The 17,506-nt window shown below is 28.6% G+C and overlaps 1 protein-coding gene across 1 annotated transcript in view; it reads right to left on the bottom strand.

The window, feature by feature from the left end:
• The window catches only part of LOC101234443 (membralin), a 43,169-nt gene extending 35,221 nt beyond the window's left edge, over positions 1 to 7,948 (bottom strand). Inside the window, exons 1-3 of the mRNA XM_065801214.1 lie at positions 7,614 to 7,948; positions 7,156 to 7,362; positions 2,443 to 2,713 (exon numbers count right to left, since the gene is read on the bottom strand). Coding sequence (XP_065657286.1) covers positions 2,443 to 2,713; positions 7,156 to 7,362; positions 7,614 to 7,829 — 694 coding nt within the window. The 5' untranslated portion in view covers positions 7,830 to 7,948. The remainder of the gene's footprint in view (positions 1 to 2,442; positions 2,714 to 7,155; positions 7,363 to 7,613) is intronic.
• Positions 7,949 to 17,506: the final 9,558 nt, after the last annotated feature.

The following is a 17,506-nucleotide window of genomic DNA, read 5'->3' as shown; positions in this document are numbered from 1 at the left end:
AATGGTTACAATGGTATCATTGTTTTTAATTTTATCTGGTACTATTTCACTGAAAGATTTTTAAGATTTGATTTTTTGTTTATGTTCTTCAATTTTAATTTCTAAGGTTTTATTTTCATCACTTAGGAGTTTAAATGATTTGGCATAACATTTGATTCTTGTATTCTTATATTGCATCAAGTGCTGTCAAAACCATCAACCAAGTTGTTATTAAGATATATTTCATTTTATTTATTTAAGGAGGGTTACCACTCTAAACAGGAGTGAATTACCTCCTTTCTATTCCTTTATACTATAAACCTTAATACACAGGGACTTATTAACACAATAAAACTGGAGTTATTATTGTTTTTTTTTCTGCCATATAATAATTTTGGAATTAAAAGAATTAAGAATTTTGCAAATAAAAAGGCATAAAAAATTAAAACTTAAGGTAGTTAAAAAAATTTAACTTTATTTAATTTTGTTTATCTAACATTTGTCTTACAAATTTCGTTTCTTGTTTTATGTAGATTATAAAATAAATATTGATTATAAACTTAATTTTGTTTTATTAAATAGATACACAAAAATATATAGTATATTTCATTTTAAATACTAAATAAAAAAAATTCAGGGGGAGGGCCAAAGCACTTTTTTTTCCAGGGAAGGCCTCAAATTAATAGTAATAACTTTTTTTTTTTTTTTTTTCAACATCTTCACTTTCAACAAGGCTGCAAGAAACCACTATTAGAGTTGAAAGTTACTGGAAGAAAAAAGAAGAAATTTATAGAGCAAGATAAAGATTAACAGGCAACTTAAAAGATTGCAAATTATATGAATCAGGAAAACAAAAGGAAGGAAGCGAACTCCAAAGGACTGATGTTGGAAGCAAAAAACTAGACAAATAGGAATTTTTAGAGTAATTAGGAAAAGTCACAGTAAAAAGATGACATTTAATTGAATGACCAGTAACACGAGAATAGACTTTAGTAGATGACACAAGAGACGCTAGTTCTTTAGCAGCACCCATTATAGTATTTATAAAAAAGGAAAGTATATGATAATGGCTGGTGGCTGGCTGCAAGAGCAGATCAAACCATGCTTACAATGTGTTTTTGCACCTTGTCTAGAAGAAGAAGGGCATCATTTGAAGATCCGCCCTAGATATGGCAACAGTATTCCATACAAGAACGGATTTGAGATAAAGAATTGAATCCTGAGTAAGAAAGTGGCAAGCATGATAAAGAGATGCAACCCGAGTAGATGCTAATTATGCAATCAATTTTATATACGGTTTCCAAGAAAGATCAAAAGTAAGAGTTAATCCTATAAGATGAAAGGTAGTGACTCATCATGCACATTACCGTTCATAAATATAGAAAGATCTAGATTATTGTGATAACAATTAGCTGGAAAAAAATTGAGCTTTATCTGAGTTAAACTTCACCAGCCACTGAGATCCCTATGCTCTAGAAGAGGTGAGATGCTTTTCAAGCTCAAATGCTCCCTCCAAGCAATCAAAGAATGTTGGCTACTTATCAAGACAAGAATAAATGGTATCATCAGCAAACAATGCCACCTTAGATGTGAAAATTTTTGGGAGATTAGTTAGTTAGAGAAGTCAGATTACTCTCCAGAATTTTTGAAAATAGAGATAACAGATGTCGCTTTCCACCAGGCTGGAAAACAAGACTCTGATAAGCATTAGTTAAATAGTTTTGAAAGTATAGACAACAGCTCTGGAAAACACTTCTGCAAGACTATAACAGGTATGTTGTCCAGACCACAAGCTGTAGAAGAGTCTAAGCAGGAAATCACTTTAGATACAGAAGCTGGAGTGATACAAAGGTAATGCAAAAGATTAACTTGTCAGCTATACCAGTCAGCATTAAGGTAGCTGAGGTACGACAATCGAGGGATTCTGGTCAAAAACCATAGCTCTTATATATACTTATTTTTATTTTTTAAGTATTTTTGTTTAATTAATAAATTCATAATAATTTAATTAATAGATTCATAATGCATATTCCATACTTAGGCCCATATTACTCCAATTTTAAAAAACTAAAAACTTTTCTCAACTTATTTTAGCAAACTGAAAATTTAGGCAACTAATTTCAGCAAATTAAAAATTTAGTCAACTAACATTTCAGCCTAACTTAAAACTAACCTTAACTCCCATCATTAATAAAGGTAAAAAAATAATATACAAACATATGAAATGTAATAGACATTCTCTATGTTAAACAATGTTAAAATCTTATAATCAAATATGTTAAATAAAAACATATATAAAAAAATCTTAAGTTTGATAAATTTAGTTTTCAATAAAATAATAACCAATATCATGCTACCATTTTAAACATATATAATTTAATACTTGTGTGTTAAGTTGTGTATATGACTATTATCTTTATATAGCAGAATAAAAAAAAATGTTAAAATAATAAGAATCCTTACTTGAAAATTGATTAACAACTGTAAAGAATTCGTAAAATGTCAGGAGAATATTTCTGGCCTTTTTTCGCTCTGAATTTCTTCTTATCTCAGAATTAGCTGATTCTGTTATTATTTCGATGGAATCGAAACCTTTCCACAATTTTTTGTTTAAAGAGTATAAAAAATCAGAGACATTAAAGCGATAGCACTGGTTCAGCTGTTTGTGTTTTTTATTGTAATATATATAATAATTTTGAAGATCATATCTTGAACATAATTTAGCATTTAAAACCTGTGAATATGAAAAAATAAATTCAATAAATTCAAAATATTTGCTTTTTATCAAAACTTACTTTGTTTTTGTAAAATAAAACATTTTAGTAATAAGTTTTATGATAAGACACTATGCCTGGTCTCACTGTCCTAAAAGACAAAACAACCGTTGTTTTTTTTAAACAACTTGAGATTTGAATAAAGTAGTCTGAGACATGTTTGTAATTTGCAGCAGATTATTTCATGGTAAAATTACTGTAAATTTGAAAAAACTATAATAGTCTTACAAAGCATCATATATCACATCTATCAAATCAGATTTGTGGCTCTTTAAAACAATATGTTAGTTGTAATTTGTAAAGGATACTAAAAGCATGGTTTATAACAAAGGCAAATCAAAATGATTGATGAAAAGCTTAACAAACAAGAAAGTCCTTTTTAAGATGTTTAAACATAGCTCAACAAATAGTATCAGAATAAAATAAACCTAATTTAATTCAAAGTAAATATTAAAAATTAGTGATTAAAATTTTGAATCTTTTAATTTAATTTTTTGAATCTTTTTAACTCATACTTCTATCATTTTACAAAGATTTTAAATCATTATGAGTATGAATAAAAACTTTCCAATTTACTGATTTTATCAAAAATTATGTAAAATTTTTTTACTTATCAAATAATTTGTAAAAATTCTAACTACCTCTAGCTTCATCCTCAGTTCTAGCTGCTTATATATTCATAACAAGACATATTTTAATTAAGAACTTATTTATAATACCCTTTAGACTTCAAAGGTGACTAATTAAATTTAATTGTAATAATGCAGCAGTAGACTAACTTTTGGATCACAATTAAAAAGTTTCTATTACAAATTCACTTTGCGTCTAAGGAAGAACATGCTTAACCTATTTCTCCTTAAAGTGGCCTTGTTTAACAAGGTTTGGGATTTGGAGTTGAGGGTAGAGATAGAGTTTCCAATAAAACAAGTTTAAAAAAAAAAAAAGTAACTTTCTTGATTGTAGTGGTCCCCTCTAGAATATTGAAATGGTGAAATGAATAAAAAAATGTTTATATATTAAAATCAAATATTTAAATTTTATTTTGGTCTTTTTTATTTTCCTGTAACCACAACTATGTAGTATAATAATACATTATCATTATAAAATAACAAATTACAATATAAAATAACATAATACATTAAAAAATATCAAATTACAATATAAAATAACATAACACATTATAAAATAACAAATTACAATATAAAATAACATAATACATTATAAAATATCAAATTACAATATAAAATAACATAACACATTATAAAATAACAAATTACAATATAAAATAACATAATACATTATAAAATATCAAATTACAATATAAAATAACATAACACATTATAAAATAACAAATTACAATATAAGATAACATAATACATTATAAAATATACATATATATAGCTCTATAGAGCAATAAAAATTTTAAAAAGTCTTCTTTGAAAAACACTTTTTTTGGTATTTTGTTAAGTTTTTTTATTACAACTATAAGTAGTAACTATGATAATTTGTTGTCAAAACTGTTTTATCCTGTTATTTGCTAAGCATATTGATTTTCATTGCTGTAGCAAGCTTTGTTTAAAGCTAAACATAGATTGCACCACCATCCCCAGGGACGAACCCAGACCTGTTTTAGCACTGCTGGAGCAGTATGGGCGCCCAAAAAAAAATTTTAATTTTTCTTTTGCTTTTTTATTAAAAATAGAAAAAAAAATTAAGTTTTAAATGCAACAGTATATAAATAATTTTCAGTTTATTTTGGCTGCCTCTTTTTTTTTTTCGGTCGATAAAATGAATTAAAAAGAAATAGCTTTTTTATGTAATTTTGTGAAGTAACTGTTCTTCGGTTACTAACTGAACGTTATATTGTTATGAAACTTAATTTTAAAAACACATTGCAAAATTCTATAAGAATAAAATATATAAAAAATTTGTTTTTTAGAGAGATAGAACAATTTTAAAACATCCAATAAGAGTAAAGTTAACTTTTGGTTTCAGGCAATTAAGAGTTAACCGCTTTTCATAATAAATGAACAAAAGTAAAAAAGTTCAGTCTTAATAACTGTCATGCAAATTTAATTTTTGAATAAATGAACTTTTGATCTTTTGCTTGCTTTTTAAGTTTATAGTAACGTCTTATTAATTTTATCAGATAGGATGTAATTAGTTGAATCAAGATATTGATGAAAAGTTCTTAGCAAACAACTCCGCTTTGTCTTTAGGAGAGGTGACAAAGTCCAAACCATAAAAGAGAGGTGGAATTACAGATTTAAACTTATTATTGATACTATTAAAGATTCTCCAGAAGTCACGAGAGCCTATTTTTTGTAATGAAATACAAGAATTCATGACCTGAGAATAGCGGGCTTTGGCATTAGACAAAACCTTTTTACAATGGTTTCTAGCAACAGTAAACAGACGTCTGTTTTCTGGATTATTTTTTTGGTGATAGATATGGAAGTAATGGTTACGATTAGAAACTGCAGCAGCACAATGAGAGGAAAACAATGGAGAAGAGTGAGACTTGACTTGGAATCATTGAGAGGGAGTAAAAAATTCCATGCTAGCCTGAATCCAAGAAGTTACTTAAGAAACACAGGTCAGCAGGAAGACAAAAGATTTGTACCCAGGGACCATCACAAAGAAAATCACGGAAAGAGTCCCAGTCACTTTTTAAGTAGTTTTAAAAAGTACAATGAAAGGGGATTTTGATGATGAAGAACAATAAGATCATAGTTTTAGAGAAATCAAATCATGATCAGAGGTACCTAAAGGTGAATGTGAAGAAACTGAGCAATGACTAGGATCAGAAACAAGACATACTTCAAGTAGAGAAGATAAACGATTCAGGTTGTCAATTGCAAATTGGAAAGTTGACTATTTGTTTTAGAGATTAAAAAAGGCAAAAGTTGTGGGCTTAAAGACCTGCAAAGTCAGATACAAGAGCCAAGCCATTCTGTGTAATGAGCAATAAAGTCATTAATAACAACTATAATGGCTGAAGGATAAAGAGAAAGGCCTTGGTCAGTTTGATGAGAAATAGCATCAAAAAGAGTGCAATCTTGAGATGAAGGAGAACAATATAGAACAAAGAGAATCGTAATAAAGTGCTAAACAAAAGCACATAAATAAAACTATGGATTCAAACCTAGTTTCTGCACAAATAGATAAACTCTTACAAATATAAATGCCAATGCCAAGCATAAGACTATTAGAGACTTTACAAAGTAAAGGAACACTAAGATCACAAGATAAGACAGCTGGACTCGAATTAGTCTCACAAAGAGTAAGAGATAAGACTCAACAGAAAAAAAGCTACTTCAAAGACCACAAACATTAGTGAATGATTTAGAAAACTTGATGGTGACAGTGGCTTTTTGCATTTTATAGTTTTTGATACTTTAGTCATTTTTTTTAAATTGATTAAATAACTTGACTCAAAGCACAGATAGTACTCAGTATATTATTCAACAGCCCAAGCAATTGCCTCATTACTATTCATAAACCCTAAGCCGTAACAAAGGGCTCCAAATGTTGCCTCAACAATGGACACCAAAAGTAAGAATAGGCACACCATCCATGCACAATATGGCACTGTTAGTACTCTAATACTTTATAGCTGTTGATGGAATCAGCCTCTATAAGAGCTACCACAGAGTTCAGGAAACCTGACTACCAGCCAGCCTCAAAACTATAAAACTGAGGTTTAGAGCTGTACCCTCAATAGGAGAGAATAGAATGAGTTGTTAGCCATAAAAACAGAGACACAAGCAAAGCACATGAATTAAGAAGATTCAGCATACAAAATCCTAAACTGAAAACAATGTATTATAAATAGATGAAAAAAGGTGCAAAGCTGGTCAACAGATAGAATCTTTTTACCCCTTATATAAATAAACAAATAAAAAATAATATATATATATATATATATATATATATATATATATATATATATATATATATATATATATATATATATATATATATATATATATATATATATATATATATATAATAACATAATTACATATAAAATAACATAATACATTATCATTATAAAATATAAAATAACATAATTAAGAAAATATATTACATTCCTCGGAATTAGAAAAAAAATGAGGTAGGCAATTTATTCCCGCCATTAAACTGTTAGAGGTTGGCATCAGATCCACAAAAAAAGTTTGACATAAAGGTTAAACCATAAAACATAGAAACAAGATCAGCCATTTTTTTCCAACCTCAAACACTTTGAGGTCAGCAGTTAGGTTAGCATTGCCTAATGCTGACCCTAATTCTGAGGGCTGCCTTATCATTATAAAATATAGAATAACATAATTAAGAAAATAAAAGTGAATTATATAAAGGTAACATAATTAAAAGGGAATAATTCAAAACCATCACTTACTTTATCAAGTTGACAAAGTTGGGAAACAACTCGATCTTGTGTTTCATATCCACTTGTCAAATATTTATCAACATATGCTCCAGGACTAATTTGAACGCGAAGAAGACCATCGCGTGGCCAGCTGCCATTTTTTAAATTCAAGCAACTTAGTTGAGACCCAACAAATGAATAATGAAGATAGAATAGTAAAGCATAAAGAAATAAACCCTATAAAAAAAGTATATATAAAAGTATATAAAAGTAAGTGAAAAGTAGCGTATTTATAAACTGTATAAATAAAATTTTAATATATATAAAGTTGTTAATAAAATTAAAAAGATATTTAAAACAACAAAATCTTGCTTTAGAAAAAAATTTTACACTTTTTTTTTCAAATAAATGTGTTTAATAAAAATAAATTTAAATATTATTTTATTATTTTTGTTAATTTGCATAACTATAATAAATAACATACTCACCTTTATAAGAAAAAGCATTTCAATAAAAAATCGAAACTTCTTAGGTACAAGTAAAGAATAAAATGTTCCGATTTTTATAAACAATGCATGGTAAAGACGGTCTCTTGGATTAATCAAACCCCGTGCTAAATTTTCTGTTCTTCTTCTTATTCTTTGAGCTTCAAGGTTATTACCAATATTATCAAAATGCGCAGAATTTCTAGCATTTGCATCCATACTTTAACTTAAAAACAAAAAAATTTTCTCAGATTTGCCCTCAATAGCAAATTTTGAGTTTTGAAATTAACAAATTTGACATAAAAACCTTTAAATGTGTTTTATTTTTCAAAAACCCTAAAATGAAAAATGTATATTTATGTATATTTTAATAAAATTATAAACGTGTTGAAAATTTTTCAACACGTTTATAATTTTTATTAATTTATTAAAATATTTATTAATATAAAATATTTATAATTATAATTTATTAAAATATACATAAGCATTTTAAAGTTCTATTTATGCTAAGTTTACAGCCTTCCCAAAACAAGGGAGCTATTAAGTTGACAACTATAATTCTTAAACACCTAAGTTATTCTTGTGGTAATTTCAAATTTGTCAATAGATAGTTTTGTCAATAATAGTTTGTCAATAATAGTTTTATAAATTTGTCAATAATAGTTTTACAAAGAGTCAGTAATAAATGCAATAAAATAATTTTTTTTGGGTGTAGCTCAAGACTCTTAAACATCAGTTGGGTTCCTATAATAATTTTAAATAGTTTTTTAAAAATATATGTTGGGTCTCAAAAAAATATAATGCACAATTAAATGTTTTGCTCAAAAATAATTGTAATTGTGCAAATACTTTTTTTGCAGAATCTTTAATTATTGTAATAATTCTTAAACTTCCTTCATTCTATTACAGTAAGAAAATAAAAAATACTTTTTTTAAGCTGTAAAAATATTTAAAGCTCTATGTTTATCAACTTTTCTATCAAGTAAGTAAATTTGTTAAGTGGATAGCTAGTGTAAAAACCTAAAGAAAATGCTTCTCTAAAGAATCTTTTTAAAATTTTTTTTGGGTGTAGCTCAAGACTCTTAATCATCAGTTGGGTTCCTATAATTATTTTATAAAAAGTTTTTAAAAATTATATCATGTTGGGTCTCAAAAGATGCAAAATTATATAAAAATTTCAAAAATAATTATCATCTTATAAGAAGCATTATGAAAAAAATTATAATAATTTTTTTTTTTTATGTGCTATTTTTAGTTTTAGTTGAAAAATTTCATTTTCTAGGCAGTGAAATCTAAAATAATATATATTTTTTAAATGATTATTTTTGAAAATTTTTAGACCTAATATGATATATTTTTAAGACCCAACATGATATACTTTTAAAGAACTTCTTTTTTGATAATAATAGGGACCTGTCTGATGTTTAAGGGTCTTGAACTAACCCTATAAATACTTTTTTTTGAAAATATTTTAATTCCAGTATTATTTTATTATATAGAACACATTTAGAGGGTGAGAGCAGGATTTTAAAAAAAAAGTTGTTTTATTAGCCACCCTAATGTCTATGTCTTCATATTAAAACTATTATGTAAAATTCAGTTTATAATATCAAACATGTTAAAAATACATTTGAAATATTTAAAATACATTTGAAATATTTAAAAATGTCAAATTTTTTTAATTTCAAAAAAATAAAAAAATATAATGCACAATTAAATGTTTTGTTCAAAAATAATTATAATTGTGCAAATACTTTTTTTGGAGAATCTTTCATTATTGTAATAATTCTTAAACTTCCTGCATTCTATTACAGTGAGAAAATAAAAAATATTTTAAGCCGTAAAAATATTTATAGCTCTATGTTTATCAACTTTTCTATCAAGAAAGTAATTTTGTTAAGTGGATAGCTAGTGTGAAAACCTAAAGAAAATGCTTCTCTAAAGAATCTTTTCCTAAAATGAGTATTACCAAAGTTTTTATGGCGCAATAAATAATGCTTGTTGTGTATATATAATTGCAACATTAAGAATACAAGCATATGCTTATAACGAATATAAAATTAAATTTTGTCTAACAAGTAATTTCTTTAATGAGTAAATAGTTATGAGTTAATGAGTAGATAGTTCAAAACTAAAAACTCACAAAAAACTGTTAAGAGGAGCAGCTCGCATGGCTCGCTATTTTCAATTTAGGAGAGCATACAAACAAAAAAACATACACACATACATACATACATACATACATACATACATACATACATACATACATACATACATACATACATACATACATACATACATACATACATACATACATACATACATACATACAAATATGTATGTATATATATATGTATATATATATGTATATATATGTGTGTATATATATATACATATATATATACATATATATATACATATATATATATACATACATATTTGAAAAAACTTTTAATTAATTATATTTGTAAGCTTTTTTAGAATGCTTGCTGATTATAAAATAAAAATTTAACTCATCTTATGCAATGCTTTTTTCTTGTATTTAAAAAAAAAAAACTAGTTACAAAGATTCTAAAAAAATTAATAAATTTACTACCAAATAAATTAATAAAATAGTTAAATTCTGTAGTAAATTATCAAAAAATATTAACAAAAAGTGAAACAACAACAATATTACGGAATAGTAACGAATATTAATATATTACGGTACTATGCAAAATATTACATTACTACGGTAGAAGAGTAACTTCGTGACGGATGTATCGTGTTTAATTTTTAAATATAAAAAGTAGATTATATTATATGTAGGTGGTGGGGGCAATATCATCAGGCAGATAGAGATTATACACTAAGATTAAAAAAGTGTTCCATGAAAAAAGAATTTTTTTAGGTCAACAGATATTCACACTTTATATTCAAATTTTTAAAAACATTTTGTGACGTCCGAGAAAGTTATAGAAATTTAAAAAATTATTCAAAAGCCAAAATGTGATGCTGCATTATTTTTACAACAGATGGTCTAAAAAAATAAAGTTTTAAAAACAGCAGTTAAAATTCTGAAAATTATTCTAAATAGTGTTAAAAAGTTTTTCATTTAATCTTTTCTTTTTATTTTTTTTGCTATGTTGTGGATAAACACAATTTTATTTGTAAGCTCTAGTTTCCTCTAGCATAATCAATCCAAACCAAAATTGTTTGGACTTTTCTATAGTTGAAGAAAGTTTTTTTTGTGTTATATGGTTGTTTTTTTTACCTAAAACTCAATAAACTCAGGCTTTTTCTTAAAGAAAACTTGAATCAATGGAGTAATTAAAATTTGAGGACTTTTTGTTTTTCGTTTTTTTTCTCTCTCTCTCTCTCTCAAAAAAAAAAAGTTATAAATCTTTATAAAAAAATTAAAGGCATTTTGTCAACCATTTCTGTTCGATTGCATTAATTTTTTAAATGCAACAAAAAATCTCTGTAAATTTTTTTTTTTCTGTTTTTAACTTTTCCAAAAACTATTTAAAGCAAATTAACTTTGAAAAATTTTCATGTTTATGTAAATTACTTTTCACTAACTGATTTTAACAATTGCCAAAAATTTTTACATTATCTGATATGAGTTTTTAAGATACTCATTTTTTACTGTGATAAAGTTTTTTAAACTTTTTTAAATACTTTTTTTGGCAATTGCTTTTTAATTTTAAATGTTTGAGTCTTTCAAAGTGTCTGAATTCACTGTTTTGTTTGTTTGTTTGTTTTTGATTATTTCTGATCATCTCTTGGCATTTTTTTAACAAGCAGTTTATAAAATCGATCAGATAAAACATTTTCAAATATTCTATATTATGGAAAATTGGTAGTTCAAACTTTAATGTACATGGTTGGGCTTCTTTTTTTATTATGAAACTTTTTCCAGTTGTGTTAAGGTGCTCTAAAAGACTTAATGGTCTTGTCACAGACGTTAAATGAGGAAGTCCACGCTGTCTTTTTTACCAATGTCGCTTTTATGGCATGGGCATCGATTATATGACCAAAGTATCAGTTATATGGCCAGAGAAATTTTGGTAATCTTTTATTATTTTAGTAGCTTTTTGTAAAACATCGTTGTTGATGGCTGCAAGGCTATAATATGTAACATCGTTGTTGATGGCTGCAAGGCTATAATATGTAACTATCGGACTTGTTGTTATGTTATAGTTTGCTACAATAATATAATAATAGCTCTATAGTCGATATCGATAACCTATAGATTTATAGTTATGTTTTAGCAAGCTGTAAAGCTACAATGCATGTTGTTTTAAATAGAGAGTGGCGATGTATCGTTTAACGATAAGTCGATTAATCGCGTTATTTAATGCATCGAAACGATGCATTGAACACGATACATCGACGTATCTAACGATATCAAATGATACATCGTCGCTCCCTAGTTTTAAATCTTTTTATAATAGTTAATAGAAGAAACCCTGGGCCTGGAAAAGCTATTGTTATGTCTAATTGTTTTCTTTTTTTTATAGTCAGGTAACTAAATCTAGTGCAAAACAAACAAAACTTTTATAGCTAAAGATAATAACAAAGTTAGATCAAATGAAAAATTAGTAAATTACTGGTTAAACTAATAAACGAAATGTCGCAATCTTTACCCTTAGATATGAAAGTAGATGATAATCTTATTCTTGATCAAAAAACAATTGCTTCCAAATTTAATAAATATTTTGTAATTGTCGGACCAAACCTTGCCGAAAAATTCCGAACCTTAAAAATTTAATAAAGGAAATGACCTCGAAACTCGTATCTAAATTTTTTGATTTGTCTTATGAGAAGAGTTTGAAAGTGCTTTTAAATTGTTAAAGCCAAATAAAGTAGTTGATCCTGATAATGTCATTGGGAATGTTATTATAAGTTGTTTTGACGTTTTGAAAGGCATACTTTTTAAAATTTTTAAATTCTCTATTAATCAGGTAGTTTTTCCTGACGATTTAAAAATAAAGAATAAATTCAGAGTTGCAAGCTTCTTACCAGTGCCGCCGTGAGGGAGTCGGGTCGCGAGAGACAGTTTGTCCCGGGCGGCAGGTATCAGAAATGCAAAATGAAAAGAAGGTACCTAAAACAAAAACAAAAAATAAGTCCATCAAATATAATATAGGGAAATTTTGATAAATAAGGGTACCAATCAGGGTTGCTGTCCCAGGTGGCGTGACAGCTCTCGGTGGCCCTGCTTCTTACTAACTGTTTCAATATCAAATGTTGAATTTGGGCATAAAATATCGTATTGTTTTGGAAACTCTGGCAAGTTTTCATCATCAGTAGTTAAAACTGTGCTGAAAAATTGTTTAGTTTGCTAGCGAATTTTGAAATTATTTCATGAGCCACTTTGATTGAGTTTGTAATTTTCATACAATTTTGAATGTCACTTATTCCAGGTCAATGCAACCACATAGTATTAACTCACTTCCAACTTCTATGTTACACCATATTTGTTCGATTTGTTTTTTTGCAGTACATCATTTTAAACTTTGAAAGAATTTATTGAGTGTTTTACGTATATGCAAACACCACCACCTTTGCCATAAATTCGGCCTCGTTCAAACATAAAATATCCTTGAATGCTTTTTGTATAGCAATTTTTCCACCATTTTTCACAAGCAAACATAATATATAGATTATTTAGTTCTATTTCAACTATTAGTTTGTTGTATTTATTGTTTAATAAAGTTGCAATTGTGTACCAACATTTTATATTATTGCTTGATTTTTTCAATCATGATTTCCTAATTTTTCTTTCTTAAGTAGTACTAGATCATTAACCTGTATCTTATCATCTACAACTTTATTTTGAGACAGGACTAACCTTCTAAATTTATACACAGGCTTTCTTAAAACATTTACTTGTGGATATGAACCATGATTTGATTTTTTATCTTTTATATCATATAACTATTTTCTGATTTTTGTTACTTTGTTATTTCAAATTCCATAATAAAACTCGTTTTAGTTGTTCTCTTTGTTTATATTTCTGCATTCTTCTCTAAAAATCTTTGATTTAAACCTTTCAGTTTCTGTAAAATCTGGATTTATATAAATATTCTCGTATTATTTTGAGTCTCTTAACTCTTTTAATTTTTTTAAGATCAATATATATATATATATATATATATATATATATATATATATATATATATATATATATATATATATATATATATATATATATATATATATATATATATATAAATATTTATATATACAATTTTATAATACAAAAATAAAGAAAGAAATCGATTTCCTAGCAGATGTGTTGGCTGAAAATGGATATGAAAAGAAAAAAATCCAAAATCTTGCAAATATAGTTATGAAAAAACGACACTCAAATAATGAAATAGTCTTATCTAACAACAAAGCAACCATGCCAACTATATCACTACCGAGCATCTCAATATTATCACAAAAACATCGAAAAATCTTCAGGAAAGCAGGTTACAAGAAAGTCTTTAAATTTAATGCAAATCTTAAATCTAACTTCACGCAACAAAAGAAAACTTTCATCAAGTAGCTACCCCGGAGTATACTTAATAAAATGCGCGTGTAAACAAAAATAAATTTGCGAAATATATATATATATATATATTTGTTCGCATTTTTGTCGTTGTTTACAAAAACAAACAAACAAGGCTTCTGAAAAAAGATAATAATGATCTTATCATCAGAACCTTTTACAAGTTTTTTACATCAATACATAAACAAGACTAAAAAAAATTACAATAAATTGTGATATAATTTGGAAATATAAATCAAACCACTAATGTTATATATAATAAAAAAAAGTCTGATCTTATCGTAAGAATTTATAAAAACGCAAATATATAAATATAAGAGAAGTGGGAGCATAACTGCATATGGAGGCACAAACATATTTTTACATCATATTTTTCAAGACCTTTTTTTTTGAGGATTAATTAATATTTGATATTAGTGGTAAAGATATGTGTTATCAAGGTTATTTCATTAATTGAAAACCATTTTTGATATCAACATAACCTAATAAGCAAGCTATAAAACTGTATTCTTTCTAAAAACTGTCCTAAATCCATGTTGAGACTTTAATAATAGATTGCGTACAGTGTTTTATAATCTTATTTATAACAATTCTCTTCGTCACCTTGCACGGTGTAAGTGAGACATAATAAGTTTTGGCTTTGTTTCCTTTTTTGAGGGTAAGCGTGACATTTAACTTGCGTTGAGACTTAAACACTACTAGGAAGTTTGAGGGGTAAACAGATTCTATCTGTTGACCAGCCTCGCACCCCTTCTTCATCTATTAGGCTGGCGCAGATGTATTTTTAATACATTGTTTCCAGTTTAGGATGTTGAATGCTGGATCTTCTTGACTCAATGCATGGGTTTGCTTGTGTCACTGTTTTTATGACTAGGCAACTCATTCTATTATCTCCTAATGAGGGTACAGCTCTAAAACTCAGTTTTATGGTTCTGAGGCCGGCTGGTAGTCAGGTTTCCCAAACTCTGTGGTAGCTCTCAGAGAGGCTGATTCCATCAACAGCTGAAAAATATCAAAGTATTAACAGTGCCATGTTGCGCATGGATGGTGTCCCTGTTTGTACTTTTGGTGTGCATTGCGGAGGCCACATTTGGAGCCCTTTGTTACGGCTTAGGGTTTATTAGTAGTAATGATGCAATTGCTTGGGCTATTAAACGGTGTTATGAGTACTATCTATGCTTTGAGTCAAGTTCTTCAATCTAATTTAAAAATGAATAGAGTACCAAAAACTATAAAACACAAAAAACCATCATCATCACCAAGTTCTCTAAACCTATCATTCACTAATATTTGTGGTCTTCGAAGTAACTTTTCTTCTGTTGAGTCTTATCTCTTGCAAAGTTCACCAGACCTACTTGCTCTTTGTGAGACTAATTTGAGTTCGGCTGTCTCATCTTGTAATCTTAGTGTTGATGGTTATCTTCCTCTGATTCGTAAAGACTCCAATAGTCACATGCTTGGCCTAGGCATTTACATTCGTAAGAATTCTCCTGTTTGTCGTGAAACTAGGTTTGAATCCACAGACCATTCTTTCATGTGCTTTCGTTTAGCACCACTTCACTCTATTGCCTTTCTTTTTGTTCTATATCGCTCTCCTTCATCTCAAGACTGCACTCTTTTTGATGTTATTTCTGATCATATTGACCAAGCCCCCTCTCTTTATCCATCAGCTAATATAGTTGTTGTCGGTGACTTTAATGCTCACCACTCTGAATGGCTTGGCTCTAGTGTCAGTGACTCTGCAGGCATTAAAGCCCACAACTTTTGCCTTTCTCAATCCCTAACTCAAATAGTCAACTTTCCAACTCGCTTTCCTGACAATCCTAATCATTTATCTTCTCTACTCGACTTATGTCTTGTTTCTGATCCTAGTCAGTGCTCAGTTTCTCCACATTCACCCTTAGGTGCTTCTGATCACAGTTTGATCTCTTTAAAACTCATATCTCATTCTTCTTCATCACCTGAATACCCCTATTATCGAACCTCTTACAACTACAGTAAAGCTGACTGGGATTCTTTCCGTGATTTTCTTCGTGATGGCCCTTGGGTAGAAATCTTTCAACTTCCTGTCGACAAATGTGCTTCTTACGTAACTTCGTGGATTCAGGCTGGCATGGAATCTTTTATTCCCTCTCGACGATTCCAGGTCAAGCCTCACCCTCCTCCATGGTTTTCCTCACACTGTGCTGCTGCAACTGCCAATCGAAACCGTTACTTCCATATTTATCAGCAAAACGATTCTCCAGAAAACAGACGTCTGTTTATTACTGCTAGAAACAACTGTAAAAAGGTTTTGTCTAACGCCAAAACCCGCTATTCTCAGGTCATGAAATCTTGTATCTTATCTCAAAAATTAGGCTCTCGTGACTTCTGGAGAATCTTTAATAATATCAATAACAAGGACAAATCTATAATTCCACCTCTCTTGTATGGTTCAGACTTTGTCACCTCACCTAAAGACAAAGCCGAGCTGTTTGCTAAAAACTTTTCATCAATATCATCTCTTGATTCCACTAATTGCGTTCTACCTGATATTGCCAACAAACAGGTTGATCCATTGCTTGACATTCATATCACTCCAGCATCTGTATCTAAAGTGATTTCCCGCCTAGACTCTTCAACAGCTTGTGGCCCAGACAACATACCTGTTATTGTCTTGCAGAAGTGTTCTCCGGAGCTGTCGTCTATACTCTCAAAACTATTCAACAAGTGCTTATCAGAGTCTTGTTTTCCAGCCTGCTGGAAAGCCGCATCTATTATCCCTATCTTCAAAAATTCTGGGGAGCGATCTGATTCGTCTAACTACCGTCCCATAAGTCTTCTTCCTATCATAAGCAAGGTTTTTGAATCTTTAATTAACAAGCACTTAATTTCTCATCTTGAATCTAATAACTTACTTTCTGACCATCAATATGGATTTCGATCTTCTCGTTCTACAGCTGATTTGCTAACAGTAATAACTGACAGGTTTTATCGTGCATTAGATAAAGATGGAGAGATTAAGGCCATCGCTCTTGACATTTCAAAAGCGTTTGATAAAGTTTGGCATGCTGGTCTTCTCCATAAGCTTTCTTCTTACAGTGTATCCGGCAACATCTTTAAGATCATTGAATCCTTCCTTTCCAATCGTAGCATAAAAGTTGTCCTCGACGGACAACACTCTTCTTCTTATTCTGTAACTTCAGGGGTTCCTCAAGGTTCTATCCTTGGCCCTATACTCTTTTTAATTTACATTAACGATCTTCCAGATATTCTCACATCTAAGGTGGCATTGTTTGCTGATGATACTACCATTTATTCTTGTCGTGATAAGAAACCAACACCCTCTGATTGGTTGGAGGGGGCATTTGAGCTT

This window comes from Hydra vulgaris, chromosome 07 (assembly GCF_038396675.1).
Source record: "Hydra vulgaris chromosome 07, alternate assembly HydraT2T_AEP".
Taxonomy (NCBI): Eukaryota; Metazoa; Cnidaria; class Hydrozoa; order Anthoathecata; family Hydridae; genus Hydra; species Hydra vulgaris.
This window is presented reverse-complemented; position numbering and strand designations above follow the sequence as displayed.